We start from the raw sequence: 17,015 nt of genomic DNA, 5'->3' as shown, positions 1-17,015 counted from the left end.
GATTTAACTAAGCTTTGCTAAGGGCTATTTCTGAGATTAAGAAGCTCCTAGCACTGATGAAAAACACTTTAAAAGTAAGTGATGATCAGCTGAACACAGAGAAAAACAAGCTGAGAGACCAATGTCAGTGGAAGAAATACAGAACTGAAATTAAAAAATGTTACACGCATACTATGGCAAAAACCAACCTCCTAAGCACATGAAGATAGACATTTATTTGGAAAACCTTAACAGGAATGGATTGTAGGAATGATACGAGTGCAAATGGTCCTATGCAGCATAAAAAATGTGACAGAATAGAAGGAACCCTTTTATAAATTTTATACTACCTTTATAAATTACTTATATATTAAATATAAGTCAAGGTATATGCTAAAGGTGAGGCTTTCTGGAAGACACAACACATAAGATACAGAGTTTAAAGTATGACAGTGCACAAACTCTGTTGACCTTTACCTCAATTAAGAATAGTAGATATTTGTTTATAAGACAGCAAACCAAGCAGGACTGCAAAGTAAAATAATATGCTTTTTTAAAAGGTAACAAAAACCATAAAATTGTGAGTCTTTGTGAAATTAGTGCAAAAAAGCAAGAAGAATCTGGCCCATATTAAGGATCTTAAAAGCTGTCCTCAGTCTAGAGGAGAAAGAAGGACAAGAAGCAGATTTTTCCATGGAAGAAATGACAAAACAGGTAGATAAGCATCAAGAAGACACAAGGCCTCCAACACATTCATATTTTAAAGTTCTGATAAGAGGTATCAAAACAAACACCTTCAATTACAGTATGAGATAGAAAAATTGATCATTTACTCAGTAAATTAACCTTGGCCGTATTAGATATATTTTATCATATGAGTAACATTCTCTAAGAAGTTACAGGAACCTTGAAAGACCTTGTGGGTTTTAAACCAAAATTTCATATAACTGTTACTTTATGCAAATTGAAGTATAGAAAAGTACACTGTTTATTGAACTTCAGAGCTCCTGCTCAGTAGGCAATTACAGGAAAACGAGAAATTTCTTCCTGTAAACAGAGCAGGTCGACAGCTCACTCAATCATGACACTCCCACCTACAGATCCCATCAGTTGGTTTCTTGGCAGGTGTTCAGGTCCAAGCCAACAAAACAGCCCGTGCAGCTCCTGTTTGCTTCAATGGAACCAAAACTTTCCAATAAATGTTTCCATTTTCTTAAATTGCATTTTTTCCCCGAGAAAACTACTTCAGTGGAAAATTCTGATGAACCATAATGATAAAAAAAGATGAAAAAAGGCATATGATCTGTAAATAGTTGAGTGTGCATATTGGACAGAGAAGATGACAGCAGAAGGCAGGAATGATAAGACCAAAGCCAGGATTTGAACAAAATCCTTAAATCACATTTCTCAAGAGAAGAAAACATTCATTGAATCTAGGATTTCTCTTATAGAGCAATGAATGACATGCACATTTTTGACTGGACAAAATAAGACCAAGAGAAGAACTCAAATATAGGAGAAAAAGTAAACTGTCACAATTTGAATGTTGCAAGAATCAATACAACTTACAGCCATAAAATTCCTCTTAATTTCTTCATCTTATCAATACCGTCATCATCTTTAGAGATGATGTTTGTTAAATAACCAAACGATTCAAATAAAATTAAATGCCTGGTGGGAGAGGTTAAAAAAGAGGGAGCCAGACTCTTCCCAAGGTAATACAGCAAATAAACCAGATGTGATGCGCACAATTTGGAGGAATTCAATTTAAGTATAAGAATAAACATTTCTCTTTCCTCATTGAGAATGCTCAAGACTGGAAGAGTTTGCTCAAAGATCCTTGACAGAGGAGCATTCTACAGTGAGGAAAAATGAAACAGATCAAGGAGGATATTTTAAAAGATCACCAAAAGACCAGGAGCACTCACTTGTCCCTTAAGTTCCAATCAACAGACTGTACACCAGAGCAGAGTAACAGCTGCACACACTTCACTTTGAATCCTGAACAAACAGCCAAAAATCATTTGCTCGATTGACCTTGGACGTGTTCTCTTCACTGCACCTTATCTCAGTGTTAATATTGATTTTATATTTCATTTAAATGCAGTAATTCAAGACTTCTAAAACTTATCCTTTTTTTATTCCTAAGACTTCACAATTTTTCTTTTTCCCAAAGGAACAATACTTAGCTGCTCAGGCTGGTACCTTGGAATGACACACTCTTATGCAAATCCTACCTGCATTCCAAAAGAATCTTATCTGGTAGATACCACTAAAAAATGTTAAAAAAAAAAAACACACTACAAAGGGATAATTTATAATCCATTTCTAATGATTTGGAAGGAAGTTAAATCACATTAAAATAACCACATAATTTTTATTTTGTATTGCTGAACTATATCATGGCTACACAGAAAAGTTTCTCTCTCAGAAATTAGTTTTCTGTCTTAATACCTATATAAATCAAAACCGTTCCTGAAGAATTGGCCAAAGAAATGCTGCTCATAAACCACACAAATTCATCCTCTATTTTCTTGAGACAGAATATCAATCTTTTTTCTCCCTTAGACCTTGATATTGAAATTAACTTTATATAAACTAACACAACTCTAGCATTTATTAGGACTTTTGTTCTCTGTTCTTCTACCTGAAATTTCTGAAAGTTTAGTCAAATCGGTACATCATTAAAGAAATTCTCCTTTTTCCCTCCAAGCAAAATACAAGTCTCACAAAATGTTATTTGGCAATAACTCATCCTCCACAAGCCTGCTTTTGGCATTCAACACGTACCACCTGGTTTAGGACTGTCTTATACCTCCTCTTCCTTTCCACAAACTGTTATCTCCTTTAATATGGTTAATAGTATCAAGAACATTCTATGTGTTACATCAAAATTAAATATTAGTTACATTTCTACTTAATCCAGTAATCATCCCATTAGACCATGTCTGACAGACTGGAAAGCAGTCTGCACTTAACTCTTCCTCCTGAAGCCTGATTTAGTAATTCTTCGTTTGTTGTGGGACTATATCCTCTCTGAATAAGAACCTGAATAAGTTACTGCAGAGGAACATTTTAACTTATGTTCCCAACAGGACCAAATTCAAGGTCAAGACGATACTGCATCACATTGTATGTCAGGAGGTCAATCTAATCAAGAATGCTGTCACTTTATTTCTTCACTATTTGCAGTTTTCCAATGGTTGCTGGGTTTAGTCAAAGGTATTAATTAAGGTGACCTTACTTGGACTTCACTTTCAAACCAACTGGAATATAACATTGAAATGAAGAATGAAAAATATGACACTTCTACATAAAGAACCAATCTCTTGATGAATTAGGGCCACTTGATAGAAGGGAACTCTGAAGAGGCTTTTCTCAAGACTGCACGCAAAAAGTGTGGGGCAGCTTGTCTCACCTACTTCTGAGATCTGCAAATCAGAATAAGAGGGCAAGTTGAGCATAAGATGTAATACAAAGAACAATGAAACTACATAAATTGCTGGTACAACCTACCAATAGCTGCTTAATAGAATAGCTTTTATATTTCCAGTGCTATTCAAATTATACTACAATAGCCAACAAAACTAGGTACTAAAAGAATAAAAATAAACCAACTGGTGAAAGATTTTATCTAGTTCATAATAAAGAAGGAAAATTTTTTACTCTTTTTTGCTTTGTTAACACTAGCTTTTGATAAGACTAATTAAAAAACCAGAAGATATATACAGACTCAACATCAACACTAATTAATTTGTAAAAACAATCAAAACAATTACCCTTTCTTAATAAAGTTCTAAAAGTGGAAGTAACATTCATAAAACTCAAATGAGTTAAATTAAATTTGACTACATATAAAATGGTCTGTGTACTTTATGGTTACTACTACATCAGCTTGCCTCCTTCATCTCTATCACCAGTCTCAAAGAAAACAAACCTCCAAGGCCAGCCACTCTTCCACTGTCTTGGGACCAGCACCAACAGCTCAATTAAAGGCTAAATGCAACCAATTTTGGTCATACTACCAAAAACTAATTGAGTAAAGTCCCAGAGGTGACCACATGTACACCTTGCAGGCAATTCCCATTCTCCTTAATTGCAGGATCTAGTGTTTTGGAATTTACTCTAACTCCCTACCTAGTCAAGCTATATGTACCTACTCTAAAAATCTCACAAGTCATTTCCTCCAGTCTCTTAATAAGTCTATTTCTTATATAAATTATTTCAAAGTGTATTGATATTTTCAGTGTCAAGGTGCCATAAACTACATACAATTTATGAGATGAAGCAGAACCACTTGTAGCAGCACCTTTCCAGTAATCAGCTTGAAAACTATTTAACAGTTTAGTTGGTCTAAAAGCAAGAGCTCTTTTAGGCTCTCTCCTCTATAAATGCATAAAAAGTTTTGAGGATTTGTTATAACTATAAATCAGTGGGAGTCCTCAGATCTTTTTCTCTTCAGAATAAAGAAGAACAGTACCTCAGTTTTTTTACTAAAGAAGCTTTCTGAGAGGAATGGGCACAGTAACTTACTTCATTCTCCACAAAGTCAGTCACACAGCTGCAATTTATCTTGCACCACAATCGGGCAATACTAGCTCTGCACTCTCACTCCAGCCTAGCACTAGGCTTTGAAATCTCAGAAGCTCAAGTCAAAAACTTAATCTAATTTCTTCTCTGTGGATTTTTTTTTTCCTACCAACCATAAAGGAAACATTACACAATTACTGGTACAGAGCTGAAAACACAGCTCAAAGCTGCCATCTCTAGGTATTATGTTCTACTGCTCTTCACTCTAAATTACTTTTTCTATTTTTTCATGAGACTGAAGATCTAAAAGAAAAAATACCAGAACTTTATCCTAACAAGTTAATGTAAGAAATTACTTCAGAAAGGAATACTTTTCCCCCTTGAAATTTCCATTATTTGCATGATCAGCTTCTTTTGGCCTATGTAACTTCCGACATTTGACACAATCACTAGTACAAGGAGCATAGTAGTTAATTATTTCACACAGGTTCATTATTAGTGAATCCTAATTGCTAATTAACATATGTCTTCAACAACAGCCACAGCTTCTTCACTATACATTTGCTTGCAGCTTTCACTATCATTAACATGAGTTGCACTTCTTCACTGAGATCCAAAGAGATGTTTGAATTAACACAGATCACATTTGATATTTGCTGGTGAAAGGACTTCTAAAACAGTTACCCTTTAGTTTGGAATGTCTCAAAAAAATATTAGCACCATCAAATAAAAAGGTTAAATTATATTTTAAGTCTTTATTCTGAACTGCTAAATGAGACATTACTCAAATGTTTCTCGACTAAAATGTCCACATTCTACAGCAATTGTAATAATCAAAGTCACTGGTCAAAAAGATCTGACCTTTCAAAGAACAGATAATACATTAGTAATGAATCAGGGAAAGTGACAGGAAGAAAAGCAAGCTTGGAGTTGATGCTAGGGCATGGACAAAACCTAGTTTATATTACTACTGAAAACACCTCTACAATATTCACCATGCCATACACAGATTCAAGATCTCTGTAAGAAGAGATGCCAGGAAAACAAGACAAAACAAAATATCAGCCCATGCCCTGAATTCCTCTTAACTTGGAGGAAGCACTCACTATATAAAAGGAGCCCAAACAGAAAATGCACAACTAAAAGGGTAAAATCTTGAAGAGAAAAATACCAAAAATGTGAAAAAATTAAATGTAAGACATTGGAAGACATTTTTGTTCAGATTACAAGAACGCTTCCTATTTGAAAAAGAAAACAAAACTCTCCATTAAAAATAACAAAAGAAATAAAGTTTAACTTAACAGAAGGATAATGGAAACTTTGAAGAAAAAGTAGAGTTCAAAACGAAGTTCAGAAATTCCACCAGATTAAAACAGAGACTCACACCAAGGCAAGTATGAAACACCTTAACGAGATGCCTACAGAATTTATACATGAAGTACTAAGACATCACTTTTCAAATGCATTAGCAATACACCGAACTAGATACTTTGTGGTGCCAACACACTGTCTGAAGGAGTATTCTGAGAAGTCAAAGCCATAGCAATAAAATGAGGTTAACTGTCTCTTCATGGTAGACTTTACAGGTATTTCCATAGCAAAAACTAAAAACAGAAAGTTAATGTAGGGAAAAAAACAAACAAATAATAACAACTTGGCAAAGAAAGTCCCTGGAATTAGTTCTGAAGAAATTAAAGAGCCAACCCCTGTCTGTAGTATGTAAATTCCTGCTTAAAAATGTGTGTATACAAAAGACTGGTAAGGGAGAGGCAGAAAGGACAGAATTCACTGAGTGAAACAGACAAACAGATGAAGAAAAACTCTATGAAGTTTTGAAAAATGAAGTTTTATCTTGCAAATAAAGCATTGACTTTTTCTGAAGAAATCAAAGGTCCAGATGATACATGTACCTGAAATTTCACAAAGTGCTTGATAATATTCCTCATACCCAAAAGGAACTAAGATGTTCTGGAGCAAGGAAAGCAGACAACACAAGGCTAATTAAGTCTATTAGGTAAAGTTTTGTGGAAAAAATAGTCACTTCTTAAATTCATAAGGATCATTAGTGGTGTTTCACAGAAATGTGCGGCTGGGATTTGCTTGTTCAATATGTTAAAAAAACAAGCTGGCCTGGGGATGAGTCGAAAAACAGCAGTACTTTTTGACTATACTATGTTATTTAAAATAGCTTAGACAATGGTCAAAGGCAAATAATTGCAGAGGAATCTTCTAACACTGCATGTGCAATACAAGAAAAAATTAAAGACTAATAAATGCTCATGTGCATAAGGATGAAAAGATGACTATGTGAAAAAAACAATTTAAAATCTAAACATATGAGGATGGGTTTTGAATTGCATAGAATGAGATCCCGAGGATGTAACTGACAGTTCTATAAAAATACCAGTTCAAAGCCAACAGCAGATTTTCAAAAGGCTAAAGTACCCTAAAGAATTAATTGGAAAAAAATTAGACCCTGAATTACATCAATCTCTGAGGGAAGAACACACTAAAGACTGTGATTCCTTCTTTTTCAAAAGGGAAATAATAGAATTAGAAGAGGTGAAGGCAATGGTACAGCGTTACCCAATGTATGAAATATCTTCTTTACAGAGGATAATTAAAAACAGAAGGTATTTTCAGTATGAAAAAGAAATGGTCGAGTGTGTGATGGCCTTACAGAAAATCATGAGTAGTATGAGGAAATAAATGGAGAATAAGAAGTAGAGATTATCAAAATTAAACCAGCTAGTATCAGTTCCTGAAAAGGTTTTATTTCTTAAAAACAATATTCTGGAATTCTTAGGCACAGGATGATGTCAACGTTAAAATAAACACAAGGTCCAAAAATTGAAAAAAAAAAAACAATAAACAACAGGGATTCATAATTTTTCCACTAAAATACTACCCTATTTTAGGAAATCCCAGCTGCAAAGTAGGACAGTATTCTGAGGAAGCTTCTGTACGTTCCTGTCATTTTTTCTTATAATCTTCCCTAGGCATTCACTGTTACCCATTATTCAAGAGGTGTTACTGGGCAAGATGAACACTCTGGTCTGACTTGATACAATCCTGTTTGTCCTGCCCCGCTGGCGCTGCCTTATGCAAATAAAGGAAAATTTGCAACAGCAATTCCGTATTTCTCTGTCACAGCTAACAAGCCTGTCACCCTCTGTAGGCTGTCTCCCTGATAGCCCCCTCAGGCATAAGTTGGAGCCTTCTCTCCAGTCCTGTCTCCTTGTGCTTCTGGATTCCCTGAGCAGTCCACACACCTGGGCCATCGCTTGCCATGGCACTGCTAAAGGATCCTGCTACCAGCAATTGGCCCTGTCTGTGGGGCTCAGCCCCTGGGGATGGAGCCTAGTGGGCAAGGGAACTGCCCACAACCCCCAATTACATCTCACACACACCTCTGCCTTTTATTGGCAGGTTTAGCTCAGAAGGTTTATGGTCAGCAAAGTGATTGAGAAGTATTGCACAATCTCTGTTCCAAAAACCGTGCAATAAACCTAAGCACTGAAGAAGAAAACATTAATACAAAATATTTAGAAATTAAATTATCCTCAAAAGTCTCCGTTCATGGTGACTCATTTTAAGATCACTAACAGCACCCACATATAAATTTATTATACAGAACACTGAAGAGTCCAAACCTGATACAAAGCAAGAGTATGTCCATATCTCTGAAGGGGCCCTTTGGATACAGGCACTACATTCCATATACTGCTTTCCAAATTGTAGCTAGAAGAGAAATAGAAAGAAACATTTTGAGCCTGCAGAGGAAATAGAAGGGCTTGTATGCTCAAACTAACTCTAACATGGTAATTTTGTTAGTGGGGCAACACAATCCTTTGAACTATTACAAGAGTGCACTAACTTGTGACAATGCATTAAATTTCCCTCAAGCAGAACAAGAGCATCTCTTTAAGGGACTCATCAACAATCTCAGACAACAGGAGTAACTAACAAAAATCACAAGACTTGTTCTGTTATCAGTCACATTAAAAAGTCCACCCCACCAAACTCCTCATGCCCTATGCTTCTGCATTACTCTGAAGATTTAATGTTGGGAACCCTCTTAAATATATGGTTGATTTTAATTTCCATTACATTTTTATTAATTAATCAATGCATAACATTAGCTAAGAGAGGTAAAAAAAAAAAAAAATAAATTACCAAGTTAGAAAAGAAAAATCCAAAAGATTACAGGATTTGTTTTGGATGATTGCAAATGTGTGGAAGAAAGCAAAAGGTAGACAACAACAGAAGAAGTAAACATACATGCTAATAATATGCTAATAAATAGAACCTAACACTTGCATTTGCTACATTTAGGGCCTCCTCTACATAAGAAGTTACCATCCGAATCACCTGGGTCCTATTTACAGCTGCTTCAACTTTGTTTTCAATAGGTGGTCAAAACCACACAAACTGCCATAGGTATAAAAAAGTGGAATACAGGTGACTTGCCTGACCCTACTGGCATAGCACCAGCAGGAAAAGTGCAAGCACTAAATACCAGTGTCCTGTAATAATAAATTAACATCAATTATGAACATGGCTTTCAAAATGTACTGTATGAAAATATCAGCAGTGAATTTCTTTCACTATTTTATCACAACAAAGCTCCCTATGTTTTGCATTTTTTCAAACTGAACTATATACAAACATCACCTACAATTTGATGTTGCCCATATTGTCACTTTCTATAATCCTAAGAAAATCACAAGCATAAAATAAGACCATTAATAAAGAATCTAAAAGAGATAGAAACCTTTCAGCTAAATTAGAAGACAGAAGTTCATTCCCTGGTAAGATCTGTTTTGCCATCAGAAAGGAGAAATCACTCACTTCAACACCATTTGGAAGGAGCTGTAGTTGAAGGTGTAGCCACCAATCACCCACATGAACTTCCCGTGGAGGACGGCCTTGTGGGAAGCACGGCCCACAGAGGGGCTGAAGGGCTTCACGTTGGGCAGGATCCAGTAGGACTCCGTGGAGGGGACGTTCAGAGAACAATCTGGGCCTGTTTTGTAAACAAATGTGCAATTTGTGCAAGCTGTTAGATGGGGATGTTAAAGCCAATAAAGCAGAAACAGGGGAGGCTTAATTACAGATGTCAGGATTGCTCATTCTGATAAAATATGGTGTACACTTTTATGTTTAACAGATGCTCAATGAAAAAATTGACAACATGGGATGTCAATCTAATTGAAAGCATTAGATTAGCTCAAATAATAACAATTCATTTCCACATTCTTCTCAGAAGAGACTGTGAGTCACAAATTGAAAGAAAGGCACAAATGCTTTGTGCCTTTCTTTAGTCATTTTTAAATGACCTATCATTAGGTCAAAAACTTTTAGCACTGTATGTTACCTTTAGAGAAAAACTACTGTATTTGAACTAGAATAAGTGTATATCAAAGCAAATAATATTACAGTAAAATAAGTTACAATCTGCATTATACTATATTAAATCTCAGAAGTAAAAATTTGCCTTTTGCAAATGCCATTCTGCATCATTTTTCAAGAGGAAAATACACTATCAAGTGCTTTATCAAAAGAATGATTTGAATATTTAAATTTTATAGCATTTTATAGACCATTATACAAACCCACCAAACTCACAACTACTACATACCATTTTCAAATGTATTTCAACCAATCATTTTTGTCAAAGTAAGAAAGGCAGAAAAATGCATGTCTTTTTTAGCTCTAGAACTATTATAATCATGAACAGCAAAATCAATTTTTTATTTGTTCTGTAATAACAAAAATGTGATATCTTCATCATTAGTTTATGCTCTAGATCTTATGTAAAACCTAAATATATAGGTATATGTGTGTATATATATACATATATTAAAATATTGCTGATAAAGGCTATTATTTCAGGGCCTTTGAAGAACCACAGAACAAATTCCTGTCTGACCATGTGACTGAACAATAAAACAATACACAAAATTCAACACAGTTAAGTTGAAAATTAAGTAAGGCACATTTTAGGATCATCTCAGGATAGCTCATGAAAATATTACATCACCACTCAGCAATGGACAAAATAAAGAATCGTGTCAGAATCGAGGATCCTGTTACCCCACTGCATAAATCTGTGGCTTGTGTAACCTTAGAAAACTGTCCTACTTAAAAAGAAGAGATTAGTGCTGGAGACTGTTTACAGAAGAGTAATGAGGATGTTTCAATTACAGAAACCACCGAATTCCTTTGAACCACTGACTTTTTCACTTGGAAAAAAACATTTGGAAGTGAATTATAAATGCCTATAAAATAAGTGACAAAGAGAGGGTGAATATGAAGAGCCCACAGTCTGAATATAAAGAGCTGAGTTTTATGAAATGCAGCTTGAAGAAGCCATGTTTAAAGCAAACAAGAGGAGACAGCTCTTCACGTAAAAATTATCAGATCTCTGGCAGGGATACTCCCCTGGCAAAGGGTGCTCCAGATGCAAAGATTTACATGTGTCAAGGAGAGAACAGACAATTTTAGAATGGAGAGATGCTGAAGTTTACTAAGTAAGCTAAATAAGTAATGTACATCAAGTTTACAATAATTTTAAAACATTATCTTGGGGGAAGGGGAATGCTGGGAGATTGTTTTTAGGATGTTTATTGTCATTTTGGGGGCAAATTGTTACAGTTACTTCCTATACACAACACCCAGGCATCCAAAGTGTACATAACCAGCTGTCAACTTTTCCTAGTATACTACAGAAGAATGATGTCCACTTGTATCCAAATTACCTTCCATTCACTAAACGATGGAGACACTCAATTCCCATAGTTCATTATACCTTCTCCTCAGACAAGATTAATGGTATCTGAATGAGGTCTAATGAGAGCATGAACAATTCAGTGTATTATTTCTTAAGCATTAATAATTGATACTATAATAGAGTTGTAACCTCAGCAAAATCGTGATTTTGGTAAATCACTGGAGGAAACACTTAATTTGAATATAAAAGGGCTTTAAAATAAACAATTGATTAAGTATTCTTTGATCAGGGAAGAGCTTAAAATGATGGAAACGGTGCCTGCGGGTCAGGAGGAGAAGCGGGATCTCTGCCGGTTGTCACCGCGAGCCTTCGGGCCCCGGGATGTCGCGGCCAGCAGGGACCTCTGGTGGCGAGCGGCGAGGGGAGCCGGAATTCCTGCGGCACATCCAGACAGAGATACCTGGCACCGACTGCAATAAAATGAACGAAAGAAAACCGCCTCACACTCAGTTAAGAATGCAAAAATCTTAGCCACATCAGTGACGGAAAGAATGTCACAGACATTCTTCCAGCCTCAGTGCTCCGTCAGACCTGAACGACAGGAAAGGTGAGAGGGAAAGCAGAGTCATGGAAAGCCTCGGGCTGGAAGGAGCCTGAAAGATCATCTAGCTCCAACCCCTCTGCCATGGGCATGGGCTGACCACGTTATCTATCAATCGGGGCAAAAAATGGAATATACAGCTGCAAAAATGCAAAACAATAGAATAGTACCGGCCTCTATCGAAACGTCATTTAAAAAGCAAATTCTTTTGTATGGCTATTGCTTTATAAAAACAAGATAAATGTAGGATTTATGAAAAGCATTTATAGATTTTCCTACTTGAATACATACACCATTATTTCAGTAAAAATACATATTCTCTTCAGAAACATTACATTCACTAAAAACGTGCTTTCTGTGCAACAAAGAGCACTACAGCTGCAGAACAAAGATAATAAAAAATATGGGTTTTTATGTTTTATGCAAATATTATTTTTTCTCCATTCATTTAAAATTGAGTTTCTTTCTTATCTTCCTAATGTGTCAGTCAATCCACTGTGTGTGTGGGGGGGGGGGGGGGGGGGGGAGGAATGCTTTATAAACAGCAAACAACTTTATAAACCTGAACTGGAAGTCAATTACATTATCCTCTAAGGTAGGAAAAAACTCTATAGGTTTAAAAAAGTGATTTATCCCCACCACACAAAAGAAATAATCTAATTTCTATTTATTGAGGAGTTTCATGAAAAGCCATAGTAACAATCTGTTCCAGTAGTTTAAGTCATAAGATCAATTTCCACCTAAATGACTAAACATCATCTACTGTCTTCAAACCAAATCTTTTCCTTTGGGAGCACAGAAGAAAAAAGCAGAAGTGTTGATGTGTTGAATATAAATTTCACTGTGCTCTTCATGCAATCTAATCAAAGCAATTTTAAAAGTATTTTTTGTTTATTCTGGTTTTGTTTGTGTGATCATTTGAATTGAGAATTATTACATTAATATAATTTCTCAGCCACCACAACTCAGTGGTTGAAACCAGTCCTACAGTCAGACCAGTTGTGCTGGAATGGCTCAGTAATTCCTTCCAGGCATTTTACAGTAAGTGCACCCATTTATCCCTACACTGCCTCCACACAGCTCTGCAATACCCATACTGGATGTAAGTATTTCTCCTATCCTGCAAACAGCCTTGCTGAAAATGAGACTCAATGGCAGGCAGAGAGATCCTGGTGAGCTGTCCAGCTGAAGCAGTAGGGCAGCAAGCTGTGTTCCTCCAGGAATGACAGAAATCCTAGTGCACATGAGCTGATGCAGCTCTTGAAATGCCCCTTGGGTGTTGTGTGCCGTTACTCAGCCCCACTTGTCTCCTCAAGCAGGAAGAGTGGATCACGCAAGGGCATGTCCGTGAGCAGGGGAGCCAGAGGGCTGCAGGGCCTGCCATGGGTGGGTACAGATCCACAGCATCCTTTAACTGCTCAGATCCCACACTCAAGATCAACAAAGCTGGCACAGAAGAAAAGGCCAGATGTCCCAGCATTGTCTACTAGAAGTAAATAAAGCTCTCCTAGTCTTCCATGACTGAGAACAAGTACAGTCTCTGGTAGACATCACATGAGATTGGTCATCTTAAACAAAAACAGGTTTTGCTCCTCAGTCTCTAAAAGAAGCAGGGACTTCCAGATCATTTGTATTTGACAATACCCATTGGACTAGAGATTCTGAGACTCCATCCTAATGGCTGCAAGGTACCAAGCTCCAGTATCTCTGCTAACAACTTCTACAAAACTTGACAGCTCTAAGACAAAAGCCTCCTCCCAATTCCCAAATGATGTACTCGTGACCAGTTCCTCCCAAGTTTTCCTCTACCAGTGTTGCAATCACTGTACTTAAAGACCTGGTCTGTCTATACACCCCACAAATGTTTATAAACAGCAACACTCTTCTCTCCCAGCCTTGATTTTACTTGTTTAAACAAACCATGCTCTGTTAGTGCCTTCCAAAGCCCTTTCCATCCTAATGCTTCTCCCTCTAAGTCTGTTTCTATTCATAAAACTGTGGTAACAAAACATGAAGCATGCTACTAATGCTTTCATATATTTAACTGAAATTTCTGTGAGCGATCATCCTGTCAGTGCACTTGGCACTTTGGAGTTTTCAGAGCATATAAAAGTAATAATGTTAATTAGTTCATGTTCTAATTGAGATAGACAAGCAAGTTTCCCCCCATGTCACTTTCTACATTTCAATCAAAGACTATAAAACAAATTCTTAATGCTCTTAGTCTCTAAATGTATTAACTTACAATTTATACTGAAGTAATTAAGTCCTACACATTATTTGCAGACTTTTTTGCAAGATATTCAGGTTCTCCTTCATATTTAAAGTACCTTCCACCTTTGTATTAGCAGATTTCATTAGCAGCTTACAAAAATTATGTAACATTAGGAGTCCCAAGATCAGCCTTCAAGGAGCACTGATACCTTTCCATATATGTTCAGCACACCCACTCACATTTCATGATGAAGCAGCTGAGCTCCCCTTACTGTTTCCTGGGTATGCACTGCACTCTTCAGTTTCAATGATTTCCTGTCATCAACTGCTGAGGTTCAGATAAAATATACTGCATTTTCATGTCAATTTTCTTTCAGACTATCTTTGTATGAAGTACATTGATAAATTCAGATTTCAACTGTTTTGTTATTAATCACAATATATGTTTCATTATTTTTTCCTCAAGTTATGGTCTAGAACTCTACACAGTGCTGAAATGAAGCTAACAGGTTTTGAGCTGCATTAATCACTCTCTTTCTAATCTTAAATAAAGGTGCTACAGATAATAAAGTAAATTTTCTATCTTACCTTATCAGGGAGATCAGCACTATCTACTTCTTGTATTCAGGACAAAGTATTGCTTGGGATCATTATTTTAATCAAGTTCTATTTTAATACATTTAAGTGTATGCCTTTTAAACAAATATTTAGGTCACAGATTTATGCTAAATGGATTACATTTTTCATTAAAACTCACAAAATTGCAGGGGACTCCCTTCCTAAATCTCATCCTAATTAGACATAGAGAGCAGTAACAACCCCATTAATGCAGTCATTTAGTGAAACAAATCAAATAAATTCTGCTAAATTTGCTTTCACTAATTGTCAAATGACACCATAAAGGTATTTAAAACTGGAGCTGGTTCTTCATTTACCTGTGATGTTCTTTCTCTTGCAATAAGAACACTTGATTTTTCCCACACAATTTTCAGACATTAAATTTGTAATTAAAATAGCTATATTTTGTTTACAAATTGCACAGTCCTCCAAGGAGGCTTATCAAATTGTTAAATTCTACCTGAAGATAAATCTGAAGAACATTTCCAGTACATATGAAATAACCATTCATTACAAGACAATTCCTTCCTATCAGTTCTATAGACATAAACTTTTCTTAGACAGCTCTCATTTCTATGATCAACATTAAAAAAAACTACAAACATGGAGCACAGAAATAGGATTTTAACTTAAAATTGGGGGGACAAATATGTTGCTTGGATATGTGTCTTTATATGCATAAACAGTATAAAGGCACATGTATTTAAGAGGACATTTTCCCAGACTAAAACTGCAGTTTCTCCTTTCTGAATTGATACTTGGCCAAGAGATAAGCTGAAAAATAAAATTGAGACAAAAAGGGCATTATCACAGGGCAGAACAGTGTTTATGAGAAACCCACTTCTATTTTCTTTTTCCTTCAAAAAAAGGCCTGTCCAAAGCAAATGTTACATCACAGGTTCTCATCTCTGAAGACACACAGACTTGTGTGCATTCTGTTCAAGAACATCCAGGCCCAACAGGCCAAAATCTCAGATTTCAGATCTCCAGGCATTTGGCACAAGCTCTTCCCAGTGTTGCATTTCACCTGCTGCTGCCTGAGCGTCCATCTCAAACCTTCTCCACCAGTTTCACTAACCCAGCACCACAGAAGCACAGCTTTGCTTAATTTCAATGTTGGGGAATAAGGCAGGCCAAACAAGAGAGTTTGACATCAAAGCCCTCCCCTGAAAAGTGGGAATTAATCCAAATCCAGTGAGTCCTTTCAGGATAACCTGAGTTAGACAGACTTTGACAGAGTTGTTCTGGCCACACTCAAGATGCTGTTACAATAAATGCCATAGCACCAAGCAAGCAACACTGATTTTACACTGCAGTAGTCATAGCTCTTTTTATACTTTCATTGTTTACTCTTCTCCTTACAGATAGACTCATTTTTCCCTAGAGAGATGTTATAAAATTCAAGCTGCCTCATTGCTAATGGATTTATTTCAAAGTTAATTAGTTTAATTTCAGAATCTGGTCTTCTGCTACACCTCTATCTGCTAGGAGCAGCTCTGTAGGGAGAACCCACTAACTATACATGTTCCAGAAATTTTATTGGTGTTTTAACTTTGGATTAGGGCTGAATGCCTGTTTGGGGCTGGTGTGCATTATGTGCAACCCTAGAGCCCATTTTTGGTGTAGTTCCTTATAAAAGGAATGCACTTCCTCTGTTTCCAAACCATCTCGCAATGCAATTCAGAACATAATAAACATGAAGTATCAGATTTGCTTTGAAGGTACCCTACTCATCTTCTTTAAAACTAATTTAAAGACACTCTGTAATTCCTCTCTAATAGATTTCACTTTTGCTTGCAGTCCTGATGTTCAGTGATTTAAGTATCAATAAAGTTTCTCTCAACTTCAAGAGCCTTCAACTCTTTTTTTTCCACTGTCTACACCTAAGAGTCAGAATGTTTCCAGTAATTTCAAGGACAGTCCACTTAATCCTCTTTAAAATATCCTTTCAGTCATCCTGAATTTTTTCACCTGTCACAGAAGTTTTTAACTGTTTGGAAATCTCTCTGCTCCTTTATAGCTTGAAACAATCCAAGACATAGTGTTCCTGGTATCAAAGAGAATCTTCAGGCTGTAAAAACATATTCAGCAAAAGCATTTTCCTATAAAACTCTTAAATAGGTCAAATTGTGCAAGAGCCACCACTTTGGTCTCAGGCAAAGAGAGATTTCTCTTTTACATGTGCCTACTAAGGAAAAGAGAGCAAGTCACAGTAGTTTTAAGGTGTATTTTTTGCCTCCCTGAATTACATCCACAGCCTTTAATTAGATAGTATCAAGACAGATTGGCCAGGAATAGGACAGTATAATATGGTACAGAACTCAAAGAAAATACTCCTTA

The 17,015-nt window shown here is 36.2% G+C and overlaps 1 protein-coding gene across 2 annotated transcripts in view; it reads right to left on the bottom strand.

Annotated features, from left to right (window-relative positions):
* Positions 1-17,015, bottom strand: part of ATRNL1 (attractin like 1) — a 432,570-nt gene that overhangs the window by 369,510 nt on the left and 46,045 nt on the right. For both annotated transcript variants that reach the window (XM_059852017.1, XM_059852018.1), the window contains exons 6-7: positions 9,361-9,535; positions 8,163-8,250 (exon numbers count right to left, since the gene is read on the bottom strand). In XM_059852017.1, coding sequence (XP_059708000.1) covers positions 8,163-8,250; positions 9,361-9,535 — 263 coding nt within the window. The remainder of the gene's footprint in view (positions 1-8,162; positions 8,251-9,360; positions 9,536-17,015) is intronic.

The sequence above is a fragment of the Haemorhous mexicanus genome, chromosome 7 (assembly GCF_027477595.1).
Source record: "Haemorhous mexicanus isolate bHaeMex1 chromosome 7, bHaeMex1.pri, whole genome shotgun sequence".
Taxonomy (NCBI): domain Eukaryota; kingdom Metazoa; phylum Chordata; class Aves; order Passeriformes; family Fringillidae; genus Haemorhous; species Haemorhous mexicanus.
Note: the sequence above shows the minus strand (reverse complement) of the source record. Positions and strands in the feature narration are given on the sequence as shown.